This window comes from Temnothorax curvispinosus, unplaced genomic scaffold, assembly GCF_003070985.1.
Source record: "Temnothorax curvispinosus isolate PA1 unplaced genomic scaffold, ASM307098v1 QBEX01005984.1, whole genome shotgun sequence".
Lineage (NCBI taxonomy): Eukaryota > Metazoa > Arthropoda > Insecta > Hymenoptera > Formicidae > Temnothorax > Temnothorax curvispinosus.
This window is the reverse complement of record NW_020215764.1, coordinates 72,799-94,088: the sequence shown is the minus strand read 5'-3', so window position 1 is coordinate 94,088 and position 21,290 is coordinate 72,799. Positions and strand designations below refer to the sequence as shown.

At 42.6% G+C, this 21,290-nt stretch overlaps 1 protein-coding gene across 2 annotated transcripts in view; it reads right to left on the bottom strand.

Moving 5' to 3' along the window:
- Positions 1–4: 4 nt before the first annotated feature.
- LOC112455283 (LIM domain-binding protein 2) overlaps positions 5–21,290 on the bottom strand; it is an 85,732-nt gene continuing 64,446 nt past the window's right edge. Inside the window, exons 3-9 of one of the 2 annotated variants that reach the window (XM_025017089.1) lie at positions 5,002–5,104; positions 3,738–3,910; positions 3,040–3,243; positions 1,787–1,919; positions 832–956; positions 500–742; positions 5–130 (exon numbers count right to left, since the gene is read on the bottom strand). In XM_025017089.1, the coding sequence (XP_024872857.1) occupies positions 29–130; positions 500–742; positions 832–956; positions 1,787–1,919; positions 3,040–3,243; positions 3,738–3,910; positions 5,002–5,104 (1,083 nt within the window). In that variant the 3' untranslated portion in view covers positions 5–28. The remainder of the gene's footprint in view (positions 131–499; positions 743–831; positions 957–1,786; positions 1,920–3,039; positions 3,244–3,737; positions 3,911–5,001; positions 5,105–21,290) is intronic. The other variant, XM_025017090.1, reaches the window with a different exon arrangement.

Sequence of the window (21,290 nt, the reverse complement as noted above, 5' to 3'; positions counted from 1 at the left end):
TGGTGGGGGGGCGCGGGGACTCCTGGCCTCACTGGCTCACCGCGGGGCTCTTCTTGTCTTGCTGCTGTTGACTGGCGTCCTGCGTTCCCTGTACACCTGCGGCCGCACCCCCTTGACCACCTTGAACTCCCTGAAGCACACACACATGCAATATCATGACGCGCTCTGAATAGTATTCTGAATAGTATTCGAAAATGGAATCAGTAATACCTTTTTTTTAAACCTTCTATTTTATTTGTCTTTAATCTTCTGTCGAGTCAAGCATCTTTTAGTATTGGTTTTTCCGAGATATCAACGGAATAATGACACCTATCTCCGAATTCAGAAGTCAAGTAACTGTTTCAATATCTGATATCAGTTATTTTAATGAATATTAGTTTAACTGATTTGCAAGATTTGAAACTTGTTGAATATCCACATGTATTCTAATGAATTGCGCGCGTGTAATAGGCGCATTCTTCGATTTAACGCTTTGGGTTCGCTGTGAAGAAATGATTACCTGACTGCCAGGACCTCCCTGTGGTGGACCAGGACCACGATCTGGCGGCCAGGAATTACCCGGTGTCGGTTCTGAGTGGAACTGATGAGGATGTGGCGGCGGTCCACCGGACGCGTCATGACTGTGAGGATCCAGATTATTTGCGGCGTCGTATTGCGTATTTTCCAACCTTGTAATTAATCGCTCATCCTCATCACCGAACTCGCCACCCATCAAAGAAGGTTCACCCACGACCATCACATCCTAGATCGAAGTAAAGAAACATTTAGTTATCGCCTGTGCTTGTCGACGATCGTGCTACTTCAATTGAGAAAACTAATCGAGAGATCTACCTGCGACGCTAGAGAAAAATTTGGCCCTGGTGAGCGTTTTTTGCTAGGTGCGGGTGGTGCGTTGTTGCCCGGCCCGGACGTGCTGCCCTTCCGCTTTCTTCTTTTGCTAGCCGGCCGCTGGGACTCTGAAAAAGAAAGAAAATTGTCGTGAGCACGACGCCGCGCGCATTCGTCGGCCACGGTTGGCCACGTGTGTAAGCTACACACTGATAAACTTAAGAGCACTACCCAGCTGTGGACCTTTCTCATTATCAAAGGTCTCTGACACGCACAAGCACAAGCATGCATTGATAGACAAACAAACACATAGGCATATGTGTCAAGTTTATTTCTATCTTTCTCTCACGAGCACTCTCAAGCCACGTTTACAGAGAAACACGTTTGGCATCATACTATTTGGTGTTATACGCGCTTGGTTCCACGGTTTTATCGAGTTTGAACGAATACCGGGTAGATATATCCGAGCTATACAAAATCGCAAGTGAAATGGAAAACGCGGTGCACGTACAAGCACGATAAAGATAGCGACAAGCGGACGCTAGAAGCTTACATATCACGTAACGTTAAAAGCTCAAATAATAACCGAGTCATTAATATCAATTGATATAATTTGTAAAATTAAAATAAAATCAAAGTTTCAGTCATAGTAGTGCTTAATTTGATTGTAAAATAACTCAAACAACGTTTGGCTTAAATTCGATTAATAAAACAAGCAAAGCAAAACTGTCAATAAGGAAAGTGCATCTAATTGTTGGAAGATTTCAAACAGAAACGCTAAAATCCACGCTCGACAAGGAAAAACCGGTGGAACCAAGAATCGTGGCAAAGAGATAATGAAAATCGACGACAAATGCGTCATTTCGCGGATAGCAAAAACCGATTTCACGTTGTCTATTAGGACGGCCGTTCGGCTCCACTGGCTGGTGCTTCTCATGTAAAGCAACTGTTCTTCTACCTCTCTTACCCGGCGGGGCAACTATCCTCTGCCATTTCTGGAACAAGGTCGTCTTCAGACAATCACGGGGTGTCAACGCGTACGCCTTGTGCCTCGACATTAGTTCCTGCATTGGCTCCAGAATAACGCATAACTGTAAAAAGAATCGTATATAATTTAACTCTGATGAAAAGTTACTAATTTCGATAGCGCATAAAATCTCTTTTAAGCCAGAGTGTACGAACAAATGTGTGTAGCATAAAATTTAGATGGTTCTAAATATTTCTACAATATTCTAATATATGTAGTGCAAATTAAACAAAATAACTTCTTTGAGTCCTAAAAAATTCATGGAAAATGTATAAATTTTCTGTTTCTGTCGATACGTTCCATATACATTCTCAAACCGGGAACTATACTGTGCGTACACGCATTTTCGCGTGAGTAACACTGTTACATCACGTTACGCGGCGCGCGTAAATGGTGAATAGCATAACTATCATTTAAGAAACGACCGGAGTTTCGCGCGATGACACGTTCATCCGTAAATCAATCGAAGCCTTTCTTCGTCGTCGGCGATTCTCCGCCCGCGTGGAGAAATTATTCGAGACGCGACCGTTCCTACGCGTTTCCGAATATCGTATACCAGTTCAACAATGGGCGAGGACTTTCCCGACGTAACAATCGACGGGCTTTTCAACTGGCTCGAGACGATACACGCGGAATGTGCGGTTGACCCCCCTCCGGTGAAAGCGCTTCCGAGCGCGGAAAAAAGGTGGCTCGTAACCCGGATAGCCGGAGATACTTTCGAGAAGGCAGGCGTATACCGCGTTTCCGATCTAGCCCCGCAACGACACACCTTCTTGCTGCAACAATTTTCTAACTATCATGTTGGTGATACGTTTTTCCGTTATAATTCAATTATAAATCAATACGCAACGAACTATTCCTCCCTCGTCTTTCGGTATATTGATTTATGCGTTTACTGCTAAATATGCATGTAATCATGTTATTTTTCTTTGTTTATTCCAAACTTACGATTTAAATATCTGAGGTGTTTGCATTTATTTATGCCAAAATAATCGAGAAAGCACAATTCGATTTATACCTATTTCTTATCTATGAGTTTTTCGAAGTTGGTCTCTTCGCTAAAGATTTTTTATTGTCAAGGAAGTTTAATAAAACATGAAAATTTCAATTCAATTTAAACGCTGTCAATCTGATGCACTGATGCGTCAACGTAAAATTAAGACGGCACTGTGGAGAATACGTACTCTAAGGTAGTTGAGAGTGAAGTTGGACATGCCCTGCCTGGTGATGTTTTTGCTAATCTGCTCAAGCATCGTCGGGTCCTGCTGCATACTGACAACGCTCCTCGGTACTAACTCCCGATGCGTCCTCACCGACATATGCCACGACTTTATCCTCATGAGGTCGTCGAAGGTGAACTCCAATATTAACCTACCCTCCGTTAACACCTAAAATAAGTTTCAGATGACAATATCTGCCTCGGCTATTTCGAGAGCGCTTGATTTCGCGCGTCGCTGTAAAGAGAGTTCGCAGAACTTAAACTTCCTGCTAGAAAACAGTTTTTACAGAAATTATGGAGATCCAATTCAACTTTAATCTTTCCTTATCTTTATCTCTCTTTTTTTAAATCGTCTTTTCCAATTGTATCAACTCACGACGCGCAAACGGTAGTTTTTATAGCGATATAATATATTAATTAAAAGTATATATTATATAATATATATAATAATTAATATATACATAGTACACATAATAATAAACTTTTCTATTATTGATCATAGTCCATACATTTCTATTTAAACTATGATAACGTATCAGAGATATTTCTTCGATCTATTTTAATTATTTTTGTTAGTTATTTTCGTTTAACTCAACAATTAGGTACATAAATATCAAAAGCGTAGTTCTATACAAGCAATAAATTCTGCAGAGTAGTTCGTACCTTAGTGTACATCGGCTTTCCGTACTGCGTGACCATCGTGCACTGATCACAGTCCAGCGTTATGCTGGTGTTATGAAACGACTCCTTCTGATTCTTCAAAGTGTAGTAAAGTTCCGTCACTCCGCCATCGAATATCGAACGGAAGTACCTAGGTATTAACGTCCTTCCTATCGCTGAAAGGATAAAGATGGAAACGATTAGAAATAAATACCACGAGCCCGTTGCGAGAAAAGCAGGGCGATGATTAAGATCGACAGCTTAAGTCGATCGATATTGAGCTCTATGTTGAGCGCAATAATATTCTCCACGATATACGTATAACGCATGCAAAATTGATGTATCTTCCCGAATAACTAAAAAACAATGCTAAATAAAACAAACTGTTACGTTCAATTTTCAATGTTTAATCCCACAACAAATTCTTGAAGAATATAAAACGGAGGAGGAAATTTTATTAAGAAGAGCGACGCAAATATAAATCGAAAACGTAATGATGACGGGAAAAATGACACTTGTGAGTGAGAAATATCTTCTTTTTCCATTTAATTGCAAAACGCATCTCGCATCGCACCGAGCTCGTACCGGGGGCGCGTCTTACCGCGCGCGGATGGCGGATGCCCTGTCGTTTATACCCGGATGACGACGGCATGCATCCGCACGACATGTAATCACGTTGTCGTCGTATATTTTCGAGACGGCGTGTGGAACAGACATTAAAATCTACCGACTGCAAGATTGCCGCGCGGTGGCACGTCATTATTTAGAGGAGAGACGGTACCCGCGTGAGCTTGCCGGCGATTAAGTATCGGTGACAATGTGTGAATCGCGTGCGATGTCGCAAAGATGTAAGAAATTATCTCGCGCTGGCGGAAATCGATTGCATTAACACAGATAACGATGAGTAGAATGTCGGGGAAACTCCGTCCGAGGGTTTATCACCTTGCTCTCGAAAAGATACTTTGCTTACAATTCAACTTTTTTCTTTGTTTTCATCTCCTTTCATGAAAATAAAAATGCCTCGCTCGTCCACTGCATTATTAAGACAGATCCTTTGATTGGACATGATTACGAGTTGAAAGAAAGCAACTTCTTTGTTACTAATTAGAAATAAAATTCCGCACAATAATACTGGTCAAAAGTAAAATGTCACAGTTGGGTTCCGCTCACTTACTTTCATTATGTACAAAAACATTTTTAAACGTTTCCTCGAATCGTCGCTGACTGTACGAAACGCAAATATGATCAAATAATCGGTAATACTCACAATATCTCTTCGGTCCGTCTTCCAAACAGACGTGGAGGGTGAGGGTGGCATCTTCCTCGAAGAACTCGTTCGCGAAGGACTCCCACCAGTGGTTGTCACTGTCCTGTGTACAGGCCAATAGAGAAAAGATTAGATAAGTGGTGCGAAGATCTTACAAACTTCGTGCGCGTCTCGACATCATTGCACTGATTATTATCGCGGTCGACTTATTTCGCGAGTCGCGAATCGGAAACGAATCGTGGATAATGAATGAACGATTAAGAATTAGGCAGAGAAGAGGGACCAAAGTGCGACAAAATGAAAAGGGAGAGAAGAGAATGAAGAGGCGGTACTTTCTCCCCTTTAGAGAATCGCAGAAAAGGCAAAGAAAAGAGGAGAGAGAGAGAGAGAGAGAACTTGTACCTCAACGCTGAATAACGCATGACTGTCTGGCTTGAAATTATAGCATTCCACCCCCTCCCAGTCGTAGGAACTACCCCTTGGCTCTGTTCGCCACGCTTTCATTCAATTATGCATCCACCACTATCTCCCTCGCGCGTCTCCCCGCCTGGTCCATCTACACCCAAACCCCGCGGGCTCTCCTCTTGTTATTATTTTCCCGCGTGTGGCTTGGTCTCTCTCGTCGGCTTTTCTTACGCGCAAAAAACCGCCGTCATCAGTCGCTTTTGTGACGACCGCGATTCCTGGGAAAGGCCGAGGGCATCGCGAATCATTCCGCGATCGGCTTGAGATTAAGATTCGTTCGACTCTTACGAATAACGAATCGATCTTCCGAACGCTCAATTCAATTTCGACATATAATTCAATTGTGCGTCACGTGTAATATGATTTAAAATGATATTCTTATATTTGTCATAAAATGCGATCCGCAATTATAGTTAAGTAAAATTCTTAGTAAAAGGATATTTCTCCAATATCGCATACTTCTTCGGTGACGTATTCCGCAAGGTGATTTGCATTCCCAAAGTGCAATAAGAATATAGATCGAAATGCGAACGCTCCATGTTTTATTTATTTATTTTATTTTTATGATAAAACACTCAATCCTAGAAAAGATAAAAAATAGATAATTTATAAACACTCCGTAATTTACGGTTATATTATATCATTTTGCTTTCTCATAGAGAAATAATTAAGCTTTGTGATGGTGAAAAAAAAATTTTTTCGAGATTCTGGTCGAAATATTTTAATTATTATGCATAGAATTATGTTTACTTATTTTTCTTTTTCCACTACTGTCTAATATCCCACCGACACAACTAGATATATTAAAGAATAATTTACTTCAGTAATTTTATATAAAAAATCGATAATCAGATTAAATAGGTACACGCAAAAACAGTAGGAAGAGTATTGAAAAAGTAAAAATGTCTAACGACATTGCTATATACATTCCAAAATACCAAACATGCTCAAACGTACCTAGATTGTTTTCTGAGCACATTTACTTCCACGCGACAGAACGCTCATTGTCGCAGCAACAATTACTGTGTTTGTCGTTTTAATTTATTATGCACTTCTACTGCCGCGCTTGTCTCTCAATGGGCACCTTTTAATTTTACATCGGAGGGGAGGTACAAACTCTCAGCGTTAGTGTAACAACAGAATCGCGCTCTATGGCATTAGCGAGTTTAAAGAGAACGATTAAATAAAACTTTGTAAGTAGATTTTCATAACGCGTGGAAGGCGCATTTATTTATTTTTTTGTTTGAAATATCGATCAGGTGGCTAGATAAATAAGATGCGAGTCGAGACGCGAGGGCGAATGAGATATCGTCCGCGAAGCCGGGACGAGTGCGCCACTCATGTCAAATCCGCATAGACAATCGGTTTCCGGGGCGGGCACCGACACTGCACTCGCGAAGATTTATTTCGGACGTAAGCTACGCCGTGCCAAATCAAGCAAACTGTTACCACTCCCGCGCAAATTGATATTTCTGGCAAGCGCGGCCCGGCCCGGACGGAGGGAGGCCGAGATAGAGTAGGAAGGAAAAGTCGGCGAAACAGTGACGCGATAAGCGCGGCGGAACGAGCAAGAAGACGTTGCTCGACAAATAGGCGATATTCAATAATGTGCAGAGGCGGCCGGGAGAGAGAAAAATGCCTCCTGAGGGTTACGAGCCGCAACTCGATCGCCCACGATCGAGTCTATATATTTCGTAAAATCATTCTAGCGCGCGGCGATGTGAGAGAGAGAGAGAGAGAGAGAGAGAGAGAGAGAGAGAGAGGGAGGGGGGGAGAGAGAGAGATCAGCATTTACGCACGCGATATGAGTTCTGTCATAGGTCTAATGTGAATGACATGCGTTTCGATACATGTGTATAATCTATTTCGATGTGCGTTATGTGCAACGCGCATGTACGCAAGTTGGCATAAATGCAAATATTATGTTGCATAAATTTATATCTTGGATATATCTGCTAAAAATTTATTTGCTCGTATTTTACACTGTTTCTAACATTTGTATATATAACGAATATGCCAACGCGAGTTCCTTCCCCCGATAATGCGCACGGTAATTGCTTCAGTCGCGAAGAATCTCTATGAGCGTAAAATGACAAACTTCGCAGACGCGTTTCATAATCAATGTTTTCTTGTTCACGCTAATCTTGTTCAACGAATGAGAACTGAATTTACCTCGAATTAACTTCGAGCTTGGCGCGAATGAAAAATCGCGCAAGTTTTACGAGTCATATAATTAATGCCTTAGCTTCGCGATTCTCAAAACTGTCGAATATCGCGAAAGTTTGTCATACATATTTCAATACGGTAATTAACTGCTCATTAATCATTCGATCCTTCCGACCGACACAATGCGGATCTGACAGTTTTTCTTAATATTCCCGGCGACGTCAGTACATTTTTTAGCATATCGGAAACGGTATCGCGTTATATATCGGTACGCATGCAGATCGATGATTGAAGCCTAATAATAAAATAAAACGTACGTCACATTCATACGCGGTACTTCACATTCCCGATTTAGCGAAATTAATTAACAATTATTCAAAATGACAATCCGAGAAAAATTTATAGCTATTATGGAGGATGTCTGAAAAATTCATTTGAAATGTACAGTCAAATATATTTGTCAAAATTTCTTATACGTTTCCATAAATATGTGCGAAACATTCTAATAAATTAACAATTGTCATTAATAATTTTTCTTATCCATTGCACCGACATGTTATCTACTAAATTAACATATTTCGCGAATATACGAGGAGTATTTGATATTCCCGCGAAACCTCTCGTCATGAAAGAATAATAATATCTATATACTTGTTGACACGTTGATTGATGGATATCCATCTTGGTAACCGTTTCGGTACAGTTCATTTCGTCATGTAGCGGCTAAACGCATACGTTTTTAATTCATACTAATCACGTTAAATGGTTTCATTTCTGACACGGCCTTCTGTATTTAAAAGTTAAAGAGTTAAAAGAGAATAACAAACTATCTTTTTGTCATTCATACTAGCTTCTTTATTAAGGAGCTATAAAATAAATGAGCGAACAATATTGCTGGATCTGCTAAACCGCGCTTTCTTTCTTTTTATCATATATTTTTACATACCGAGATCAAAAGATGAAGAGATTCAGAAAAACGAGATTCAAATTCCGTTGTATTTCCCATACTCTTATGTACGCAGCTCCTTCGATATTAATTAACGAGTCATGCGATCGACGAGCGAATAATGTACGAGCGAATACGTACGGAATCATGCTTTTGCAATTTTCTTACAATTCGATTCGCGTTTCGGCCATTCTATCTGATTCTACATATTCCGTCCGATAATTCTCCCGTTTTGACCAAAAACCATCTCTCCCGGCGCGGCGCGCAAGAAATTCGCATTTGCGTCGTCCTCGCTGCGGCGAACTGTCGAAATTCAATATTATTCTCGCAATAAAAATTGGTTCCCTCTCCGCCATAAACTATACGCCATGCGAGTGACAAGGAAAATAACAAAAAGCGACGTTCATACATACGTACCGTATATACTTTCATTCACCCAAGTTAATAACAGCGAAAATTGCGATGGTCGCGGGACAACGTACAGAAAAGTACGACGCTTGAATCCACGCCGACAAAAAGAGCACTCGCAAAAAAAAAGGCATACAGATATTATACACATTCCGCAGTGTTTTTAATATTAAAATGTTAAAATATTAAAACTTATTAATAATATTCAAAATATGTTTTTAACATCATTAACAAATAATTGTACGAAACCCGATGTCGCGCAACTCTCTGCATTTTTAACATATTTCCAGTTTCCCTGCAAAATTATTTCGAAAAATTGCCGAAAATATAGAAAGACATTTTACGTAACGCTCGGCTCGTCAAAATAAACTGCAGCATTAACGTGTCTCTAACGTTACGTAGAAAGAAACCGACGCAGATCCCGTAAGCGGCGAGCGCGCGGAAAAAAGGGCGCGGACATAAATCGCGGCGTGATTCTCGCGCGTTCCGGTCGCGCGCGTTTTTCGGAGCGGCCCGGCCGTATTAGCGGCGGAGTTAAATTCAATTTGTCCAGGGCCCCGTAACAGAGAGAAGGAGAAAAAGGAAAAAAAAAAACGAAAAGCGCGGAGGTCCACCACGCTCGGGCTGAGTCGTCCTGTCCGTCCGTTCGGACGCGCGTCGTAATAACCGGGTGGCGGCGCGAGGCCACCGCGCTTCCACCGGCTCGGCTCGGCTCGGCTCGACGTCTCGCCGCCGCGTCGTGTCGAAAAAATGTCCGGCATCGAGTCTCCGCGAATTCCAGTCCGATTCCGGCATACCGGCGCGACGAGAAAGAATCCGTTGTAATTCCACGGTGTTACCAGGTAGCGCGTCGCGACGCAGCGTTACCCCGCTGACACGGCGGCAGCGGCGGTGGCGGCGGCGACGGCGGCGTCGGCGTCTCAACGTCGACGCCGTATTTTAAACCCGCCGCCGGCGCTCGCGACGAATAAATTTCTTTCCATCGATTCGGCCGTGCCGACCATTCTCGAGACTGCCCGCGACCGATGTGTCTTTGCCCCCTTCCCCCATGTCCTCGGTCTTCTCCCAAAATTCTCGCCCTTGCCCCCCCTTCGAATTCTCGCCGGCTAAGCACGATTGTAACTTACGGCCGTCTTTTGATTCTCATCTCACTTTAGCACCGAGACTCCGCGACAGCCGCGTTTAACCCGCGTTAAACCGATGAGATACAGAAATTGAATAGTTGCATTTAGCGCTGAATACTTATATCTTGATCTTGCCCTCTGCGAAAGGATGCTGGAGCTCATCATGATTTTTTGAAAGCTAAGGCTGATGTAGTTGGATGTAGTAATTGGATGTAATTTAGATCAATTTAACTGTTATAAATTTGAAAAAATATATTTTACATTTATAAGTTCTACGTATGATATTACACAGAAATAAATTAATTCGCATAATATGTATAGAAAAGAAGAGAAAGCAATTATAGCTACACGGGCAGTATCAAATAGTATATTTTAAAGTTAACTATTTCGCGAATTAATTTATATTCGTGTAATATCGTTTAACAATCGCGTTTCTATATACACTTGCAAATATAGTAGAGAATTTTCTCTCGAGCTCGTAACGTGAATGCTCGAAGGCAGAATTGCATCGGTTTCAGTTCCTAATTTTTTTCAACCTGTTCGTCGCGAATCGAGCGTCGAAATCCGCCTTTTTCATCCTACGCGTCCATTCTTCACTTTTGTGATTTTTCGCGCGTCCCGACTGGCAGCGCGGACTATACGCCGGGGTTGCCGTCGGTTCTTCGCCGGGACTGTACCACCCCACTGTTGTTAGGGGGGTGTGGGGAGACTAGGGGTGGTATATGATCGTGTATATACGCCGCCGCGAAAGTATTGTCGGCGCGCTCCACCTCTCGATTTTCTCGCGAAAATCCTTTTCGCGGGCAAGCCCGTGGCCCAGGTGATCGCGCGCTATATCAAAAATTTGCAAAAATTCCCCGCCGCACAACCACCATTTTTGAGAAATTTCGGGCACACGGGTCGCCGACAGATAGATTCGATAGGATTTCTCTCTAGCGCGACGAGCCCGGACAAAACTCTTCCGGCCGATCGAAGTATATACGGCCAGGGGCGGCGGCGCGAGGGACGAACGTAGGGGGGAAGTACGAGGGGATGGGGGGTACAATATGGGTTATCGAGGGGGCCCCACCCCCAGGGGAGAGCAGGGGCCCTCATTTTATTACCCAGGCTCCCATGACGGTTCTCAACCTTGGCCGAACTTGATCTTCTCTCCGCGTGTCTGGTAGCCTTGCACGCTCGTACTCGCGCGTAAGTTTCGCGTAAACACATCCGCGACGGACCGACCTGTACTTATCCGCGGCCTCAATTAGCCTGCAAAAGGTGCATCGAATTTGCGCGTACGCTCGCGACGTGAAACGTGCGTGCGGGCACGCGAGCGCGCGCCGGCGGAAGAACAACCGCGATGATATTTGCCTCTATTTTTATCCTACGCGAGAGTACGGTAGCGCGAGCGAGCGAGCGAGCGACGTGACGGATGTGCGCGATGGAAAATGTGAAAAGTGTTCGATAACCGTGTAACGGAGGCTTTTGCATTCGATAACGTCATCTCGCGCAACGACGTCACCGCGCCGACACCCGCACGCTACGGACTCGCTCTCTCCCCTGGGGTCTCAAGTTTCCCTCGCGGAAAAAACCAATTTTTCCGTAGAAATCCGTCATTTTTACAAAAGGTTACGTCGTCTCCTACAAACGCGACGCGTCGATGTATTAATAATGCTTATTAATTTCGTACTTATTAGCTCGCACTTGGATATTCCGGATGTACCGAGGGAAGTCTCAGAAATTCGTTTCTTATAGAGGAGAGTTCGCTCAAGGGAATATTTTTCTTCAGGCAAAATTTTCGGGGGTGTTTTCCCTTTATATACCTCAAGTGTGGAAAGAAATAAACTACAGAAGGCTGATTACTTCGGGCAAAAAATTTATCGACTTTGACATTCTATCTGAGAGACGTGTCTCTCTATAAAACAAAATTTAATATATGTATATTCACCACTGGTACTGGAAATATTCAAAAATTCAAATAACAAATAATAATTTTTATCTCTCGATATAACAAAAATAATTTGTCACAAAATTTATAAACCTTTGTTTGTAAAAGTGTTTCTTCAAAGTGCAACATACCGTTTATGCTGTTTACAAACATCACCATTTCTCTTTCATCTATTTTCTGTACAAATGCAATCTGATGATACGAGTTTTCATTTTCAATCGTAAATACGTTAAAAATCCAAATTAATTTCCCTGAGTTCCCTCGTTAAAAGTTACTTGTTCAAACATAATTATTTTCACGTAATATTAACAACGTAATTGCTTTAAAAAAAATATATAAATCAAGATACACACAATCAATTTTACGATCTTAAATGCTGGTGAGCTCAATTACTTGAAATAAAGATAGATTCAAATCGCTAATCTTCACTCGAAAAAATATTCACTCGGAAAATCTAGAATTCCGCTCTGTATAAATCGTTAACGAGCCATGATGCTACTTCGCCGACGCGCCGTTCCTTACGCTGCCTTATCGTAATCGTGAAATTATCGCGTCCGCATGACGAGATACGCGAAAGTCGAAAGGGAAAAAGGGCCGGAAGGGCGCGTTAGCGAAAAGAAAACGCGTGCGCGTGTAGAATCGCATAGCGGGTGTGCAGGAAACCGCGCGCGGAGGGTAAATGAGGCGCCATCAGTCACAGTCAAAATGCTCCACGTCATAGCTGGGAGTGGATCTCTCTCGCGTACGTCAAAGTCCAGCGATGGAAATTAATGCACTTTCTTTCGCTGAGTAACGAGTACCGAAACGGGGAATGCCCGCGAGATCGCGCGCGGCGGAGGAAGAAAAAATCCCCGGCCGTCTCTCGCGGCATCCCCGTCCCTTTAATCACCAATTTGTCGTGCTTACATGTAAAGCACGCTAAATACGTTTCTACTTCTACGTTAAACTACGTAGTAATGGACAGTTCCCGGTATGTTCGTATGTCCGCCGTACGTTCTGTTAGCTTTTTCTTCATATATAATAACGAAACTACGAGAGTAGTACTCCGCCCGCAAAAACCATACCCAGACACAACTGAGTCGATATATTTCGAACCGCGAGGAAACCGTAATCTCACCTAAATATCTTTATGATTCTTGACGGATACGCAGTATCGGTGCGTGATATCATTATATCGCAGTGGCCCTTTGACAGTCCGATTTATATGCGTCTTTTTTGTATCATTCCTATCTCGTAAGTTATTTTCTGCAGAATCGCGCAGGCACAAACGTTACATAGACATTTTAGACTCGGACTGATATCGTTCTATCTTGTCGAAATATAAATCATACATATCGATCGAAGATACGTGGAAGCTCTGGAATTCGCGACCTTAATTCCGAGGGCAAACTCTCGGAGCCGGAAGTAGAAAGATGTGCGTTATCTACGCGGACGTAAGACATTTTTCGTATTCGAATCACGGAGCTTCGCTCCGCGCAGATTGTAATCGCTCCGAGGTATTGATATGCCGTAACGAATATATTACGGTCAATGGTAACGAGATTACTTCGCCGCAAGATTTACAACGATCGGAAACTGCATATAAATATCTCGGATCGCTTCATTAATTCAACGCGGCGTAAAAAAAAAGTCTCCGTATTATTACGACCGGGTCATGTATCACCTCGATAAACTGTATATAAAGGGTTACATGGAGAAAATACACATAATCCCGAGAAACTCGTTTTCATATCGGTGGCGAACCGGTTAAGAAACTTCTTCTTCTTCTTGCGCCGTTAATTACCGTTCAGTATACGCGAATACCGCCGCCTGCCTTTACAGTGTATCAGAACTCGTTTAAGAACGTTCACATTGTACATGGCGATTCTCGTCTTTTGTCTCGCAGCTTTAGTCATCATCTCCGTTTTTGCAGTGCGTCTTCCTTATACACGCAGCCCCTCTCTCTTTCTCTCTCTCTCTCTCTCTCTCCTTCCTATTCTTTTCATTTTTATCTGCTGTTTCATTCGCTCGTATCATTCTCGCGCCCAAGACAAGATAATACGTTCCCATCCTTCCTTTATTATCTTGCATCCTCTTTTTTTCCTTAATACTCCCCGCTATTCACTTTTATTTACGTTTACCGCCTCGGCTTTACGCAAACCGGCCGCCGCATAACGCCCAAGATCGCGGCCACGGCGAATAAAAATGTGTACCCATTTTCTTTCACGCCCCGATTCTTTGGCGAATTGGCCGCAGCTAATTGATATTTGGAACGACGTCCATGCGATCATTAGTCAATCGCTAAACTAAATCTCCGCCGTGATAAAAGGCGATTTCGTTTCTATTACATGATCCTGAAAAAATTAAAAAGTCGTCTATTTGCGATCGATAAAAACGATAGCTAAAAAAAAAAACGTACATGCACAGGACCGAAGGACGTAGCTGATGCTATTAATTAACGGCGACGAGTGACACGAAGATAGTTTTCGCGTATGGTTCATCGGGAAAGGTGGCACGTCGCGTCGCGTCGCGCAGAGAAGAAATGACGGCCCCGAGAAAGTATCGAAGAGAAAGCACGTCAAGTTCCGCTCGGTTCCGTTTCGTTCGGTTCCAGGACGCGAGCGGAGAACGCGCACGCTCGAAGCCCTTTCTTTATTCTTTTCAAACCTGACCGTCCTCGGAAGCTTCCCTTCGATGTGCCCTCCATTAAGGCTCCATCGGTTTCATTGTTACACATTCTCCGACGTAATACGACGTAATACGTTCGGAACTGAGTAGTGGTTCCGACGCAAACGTGACGTTCGTGAACGCGATCAGCAAACGACCAGCAGAGAGAAAGAGAGAAAGAGAGAGAGAGAGAATGAATGAATGAATGAAAAGTTGCATGCGGAAAGTACGACAGTGGCATACGAGAGTCAATCCACTTGAAGATCGCCGATTTGGCAGCAACTAACATCCCTTCGGCACATCTGTTTGTTCAAATTAATTTAAGCGATTCATGTGAAAATCTTTCTGTCTTTGTCTATCACGTCTACGGAGAGGGGAATTTGCGAGTTTTATGATTTTTCTTCGCCTTCATTTGAATTGTCGCGGCAGCCTGCATTATAAATCTTTTGTAGATGCAAATAAATACAGAAGTTTTAACTCGTCAATCCAGTACAATTCTATGCACAGATAACTTTAATGTCTTTTATTACAAAATGTACCCGCGCCATGTATTTATTCCATAATTTTTCGCGGAGTAATTAACTTTCTTCTGTTATCGATAACATTAAATAGCACAATAGATGTATCCAAAACACAAAATTCACGGCGTGTCGCTAACTATGTGCCAACGTTGTATATTCAGAACTCGAAATAATTACTTCGCCCCAATTTCCCGAGCGGCGCATTCCCTCTATTAAGTCATTATGCACATTCGGTCCTGGCTCTCTCTCCCGGCTCCATCCCCGTCCATTAAATCTTTTTCTCAGTTTCTAAGATAAAATCGATGTAATATATATCGAGACCGGCTTTATCGTAGAGATAGTGTTTCCTATTGAACCCTAGGTACCACGGTACATCCAAAGCTTCCCTATAGTAGGTCATTATATTGCTTTGAGGCTTCGTTCTCATCCGCTTTCGTTAAGATCCTTCCTCGATTTTATTATTAGATATTTTTGTCTTCGGGAGTCATATTTCGGAACTTCGGCCACTGCGATTGTCCGGAGCTCTAATATAATCCAACAGGCGAAGAAAACACGTGAAAATCGTGCGGAAACTCGCCTTTGAAACCCTCGTTTGATTCGATCGCGCCCCTATATACGACGCGAATACATTTTTCTTATTCCGACACGACTGAAACTTTATTCATAATTAATTTTAAGGCACACGAACTCACCTTGGCCGTCCCGCGTTTCACGCAACCGTCATACACGTTAATTCTGGTCCGAACCGTCGTCAACTGCACGCCCACGCTTCGTAGTGATGCCATGTTCTATCCGATTGTGCTATAAGCTTCTTTCAAGCTTAGATCCTACCGATTCGAAGCAGTGCGTTCGGAAATCGATTTAGCCCTAACCGGTACTGACGAACAGAAGCAGAGAGAGAGGGGGGGCTAGAGAGGATAGAGAGGAGTCAGAATCTTCTCCTATGTACTATCGCATTTGTCCGGAAGAATGGACTCATCCATTTTGATTCAAATTTCATCGATCTCCATACATGTTCACTTCTCTTGCGTACATTGCAGATTTCTCGATCTCCTTTCGAGACGAGCATTTATTTTATTACTCTTCCTCTTTGCTTTAACGCATTCGCGAACTCCTTAATTAAATATTTTATCTTAGCGATTAACAATACGCATCATATTCGAGAGTAATTGTACAGATGCCTCGAGACTGAAAATATTTTTAGAAGTATTCTCTTTGATAAATTTGAAGACGATGTCTTCTCCGCACGAAGTGTCTCGCAACCTCTCTCAGTCTTTAACTTTCCTAGCAAGTCTCAAATGAAATTTCCGTTAAAGCAAAGTCGCGAGCTGGAGATTCGCTAATACTCTGAATTGAGAACATCGAGAATTCAAGTACAAGTAGCCCGGTTGGCCAAAGGCTCTCGACACTAACTTTGACTAACACCAGCGACTTTAATCTTTTTCTTTATTGTTTATATTATAAATAAAATCATAGAGAAGTTATACATTAAAAAAAAACAACCGATTGCTAATCATAAACCAATTTTACTCGATCTTCCGATTTCTGCTTATCAATTTGAGTACCAAATATTTAAATCGATCGTAATTTTATTCGTCCCACGTTAGATTAACGGAGATCTTCCCGCGCAAGAGAACTGGAGGAACGTAAATTCCTAGACGCGTACTCGCGACACCGAAGCGGTCGTTGCTGACTAGCCGTTGCTTCTTCCTATACCCGTGCCAGCCAGTTTTTTTTCTCTGTTTTGTTCTAGCCGGCCTTCTCGCTCTCGACTTTGTAAATCGGTCGCCCTCTCTTTCTCTTCCCGCTTTTCTCTCTCGCTCCTCCTCGTCTTCGTCTAGGTAACTTTAGGCAACACTGCGCCAAACTTTGCAGTAACGGTACACTTAACTGCTCTCCGATCATCGTTCTCTCTCTGATTCCCTTCCCTCTCGCTCTTTCGAACCGCAGCGTAAAAATGCTGCGAATGGCATTTCGGCGATCGTTAGTAATCCTCTTACGCATCGAAATTAATATTTTCTTCTTATCGATTGACAATTGATAATACCTAAAAATATTATACAGCGCTGCAAGCGAACGCTCAGCATAATTTTAGCATTATTATTAACATCGTATTATTAATATCACAATATATTTATAATGTTATTATTATTAATACGCTAGCGCGTATAAAGTTCAGCAGTGGGATCAATGCTGCGGCTGGATTAGAATCAAGTGTTGAATCAACGTCGATTCGTAAGCGATTCAAGGCGAACCGTCAGATTCTTGAACTGTATGGCATTTTACACGATTTGCGCCGATTGCCATTTATATCAATAACGCACGAAATTTTGCCCGCGCATATCCCGCGATTACGCGAGATACTAATTATGCTCGTGCAATTACGGGTACATCGGATATAGCCGTAGAAGAGAGATTTAGTGCAAGTTTGACTACGAGCTAATCAACATAGTTCATATATCTCTACTACGGGTCACACGGCTTTCTATAAGCTTGCTTATATGTACGATGGAACGCGGCCTTTTTTTCTGGAGAAGTGCTATTTATTTTTTATTCTTCTTTTATTCGCCAATCATCACGATTCTATTTCCTGCATGTGTGTATTTAACAGACTCCTTGTTAAGTACAATAGTTTTTTTTAGATAATCTACGCGAGCTCTTTTCATTTTCACTTCCTTCTTCTTAAATGACTGCGTCATTCTTTATTTACCCTCCCATCAATCACTCTTGTATATACATTTGACGAAGCAACGGTAAACGGTAAATATATTTAATCACTGACTTGACTTCGACATAATCAAACAGCGTCGCTGTACTATACCTGCGAGTATACGCAGAATGATTCGCGCGCGACGACGCATTCGCAACGCCCGGCGAATATCTGCGCCGGCTTCTTCTTTTCTCTTTTAGATTAGATTTTGATCACGAATCGATCGAGTCTTCATTGTTTCAACATCAGTATCATTACAAATCGAAGGATGGTCAATGACGGGGTCCGAGATACTCTTTTCTCGTCTCTGCGGCGACGTTAACACGGAGCTGACGGAAGCAGCGGAAGAAATGACGGTGAACCTTGCAAACGCATGCTGACAACGCACGAGATGCGACGATAGCGCGAGGAAAGATGATTTATGACCGTGGGACACGCCATGTCGTTTGCTAAACTTCGCGAACGGGTGCGCGGGCGTGTGCGTGTGTACGCGTGTGTCCACGCGCGTGGGGGGAATAGAGCTGGTCGAAAAACGCGAAGAGTGGAGAGAGAGAGAGAGAGAGAGAGAGAGAGAGAGAGAGAGAGAGAGAACGGAGAAGGACTAGAGTAGAATTTATTTCCAAAGAGAGAGAGGGAGAGAGAGTAGTAAACTCTCTCAGGATACTATACATGATATATGAGTATACACGACAAATAGTAAATACAAAGAAAAATATATAAAGAAAAACTTACAAAGAAAAGTGAAAGAAAAGTAGATAACAACGTGTACGTTACAAGAGAGTAGTACAAAACGAAAGGAACGTCGTGTTGTGTGACTGAATATCAAGTTAAGAGTACAGAACCCTACGTTACATACGAAAATAGAATGGTTGTGCAATGACCGAGACTAACCTGGAGTCAACTTTTAATACACGTGCATAATCATTCATAAGTTTAAGTTATGTATAGGAAGTTTCTAACGAATTTAATTTCCAATTAAAATAACTAAGCATTAAAATTTCAATAAGTAAACTTTTCTTGAAATTTAATTTAATACTACTGAGACATGTAATTCTGCATATTTAAAAAAGCGAGAGAAAATTGACCAAATTAAATTTTTATTAAAAAAAAAAACTCGATAATTGAATCAAAGAATTGAATTTTGTCTAATTTTGGAATATTCTACATTTGTCAATCGAACGAGAGGAAACGAAGGGAAGAGGTGAAATGATGCCGAAGCGGGTCGTCACGGTTCGAAAGGATTGTAACATTGAAATTTGGATCGCTGTCTTTGCGATGCTTCACGTCTCGTTTGCTCCTGTCGACTTTACGCGGTCGTGTTCAAAAGCGTCTCGTACGTGCGCCTGTCGTCGTGAGACGCACAGGTCAAAACGCATGAGTAGCGGCGCGACTCACGTGCACAATCATTGCAACTGCAATTTATGGAAGCCGCTTGTCGTGATCGCGTGCTAGATCACGTGAGAGACCCGCGATATTTCCGAGAGAAATTTATATTTTTTTTATCTTGGCACGTGCTTGCTGAAAATCAAAAGAGCTTTGTTCTCTCTAACTTCTTTGTATAACTCGCTATCGTTATATTTAATTGCGAAGTATTTTGTAAAATGTCGATAAGTTTCTTTTAATTTTTTTTTTTTTTTTTGAGCAAAATTCTGCGGTCCTCGAGCTTAACGCGCTGCGTCGACCGTATTTTCCCGCAATTTTCCCCGACGGACGCGTTTGACCGCAACCTCCGGTTTACAATTAAACAACGCGTTTACTGCAAAAACGATCACCGGCGATTCGTTCGGGGCAAAGAGATTGCACGGGGTTTGCAATCTTTGGCCGATGGCCGCGGCGGTAATGGCGCTTCGGTTACATCGTCGCGGTGAAAAACGTTTTTTTGTTTTGTTTTTGTTTTTACGCTCTTCTCACTCGAAGTCGCCGCCGGGCGCGATTCATAAAATAAAACTGGCGCTGCGTGCAAGAGTGTCCGATTGGCTTGTCGAAACGCGTCGCGGGCATTAAAAGGTGGCATAAACGCGCGCTTGCAAGCGGACGCGTTAACTCTCTTTGCGCTCATTTTAACCGCCATACGACACATCGTAATTTCACCGAGAGGCGCCACTTTCACGCGCGCGCACTAATATCCCGATAGTGTACGTAAATGTTTTTTTAACGAAGAATTTATTTTCGCTTTGATCTATCGGCGCGCGCCACGCGATTTCGTTCTGCTTGTTGAACGCGCACAAACGCTGTCCGGAGTCGCCCCGCGCCGGATTTCAACCACCGATTGCATAATTCGTTTGGGATAAAATCGGCGTTTGCTTCGAGAAAAACCAATTGAAATTGGTAAAAAAAAAAGCAAATGGAAAGGATGAATTTCTCTTTGCGAGAAAAAAAGGAGAGGAAAGCCGATAATTACTTACGTCGACGGCCTAAACGCGAATTCGGGTCGAATACGCGGAATATATGGTCCGAGTATGCATAAGTAAAAGCAATTGCAATATGCCGGTTCGATTCTGACTTTTTCTTGCCCCTATCGCGTAACGATCGATGCGGTCCACATGTATACATGCGTATACATATATTGACAGGTACGCTCCTTTTTTGTCTCTCTCTCTCTCTCTCTCTCTCTCTCTCTCTCTCTCTCTCTCTCACGCGCGCGCGATCTCATATATGCTTGTGCCAGCGAAATATAATTCGCACTCGCCCAGTCCCCGTGCGCCGTGCGCGAGAATGGCTAAAGAGAGAAGAGCAAAATTTCCCGAATAGCTCAGCGCTTGCCGAGATGATTGTTGTACGTATACGAATACGGTCAGGAAAAAATGTCTCCTTTCACTGCGAAATACCGTTCGCGTAGATACTTTTCAGACATGGCCGAGTAAGATGACTTATACATTTACAATCGCGAGAAGAGCAATGTGTTTCCAAGATAATCGAAGATAATGAAAAGAAATCATTCTGTCTTCTGCCCCTTCAGTAGAATATATGTTACGTATTTCTTAACGAATGAAAGATGCATAGAAAAAAATTTATGTATATTTTTCGTAGAATTTATAAAATTGCAAATCTGATGGCGTTAAAAGGTGTCGATAAATGGTAGCTCGATAAGAATCCTACTCGGATATTTTAGTTGGCGCAATAATATCTGTAACAAAACTGTACATTGAAAAAGTAAAGCAGGAACTTAAAAAGAAAGCCTCGCAAAGTGTCCGCGTCGTGACAATCTGCTCCGAAAACTCGTCGGACAAGAGCTAAACACGCGGTAAAGTTTTTCGTGCTGGCACGCGTATACAATCTCGAAAGACACTGACAGCCGGCCACTTCGCCTGCCGCTCCTCTCTTATGCGACGCTAACGACAGAAACCAGAAGAATTTATTCGGGCCGCTTATC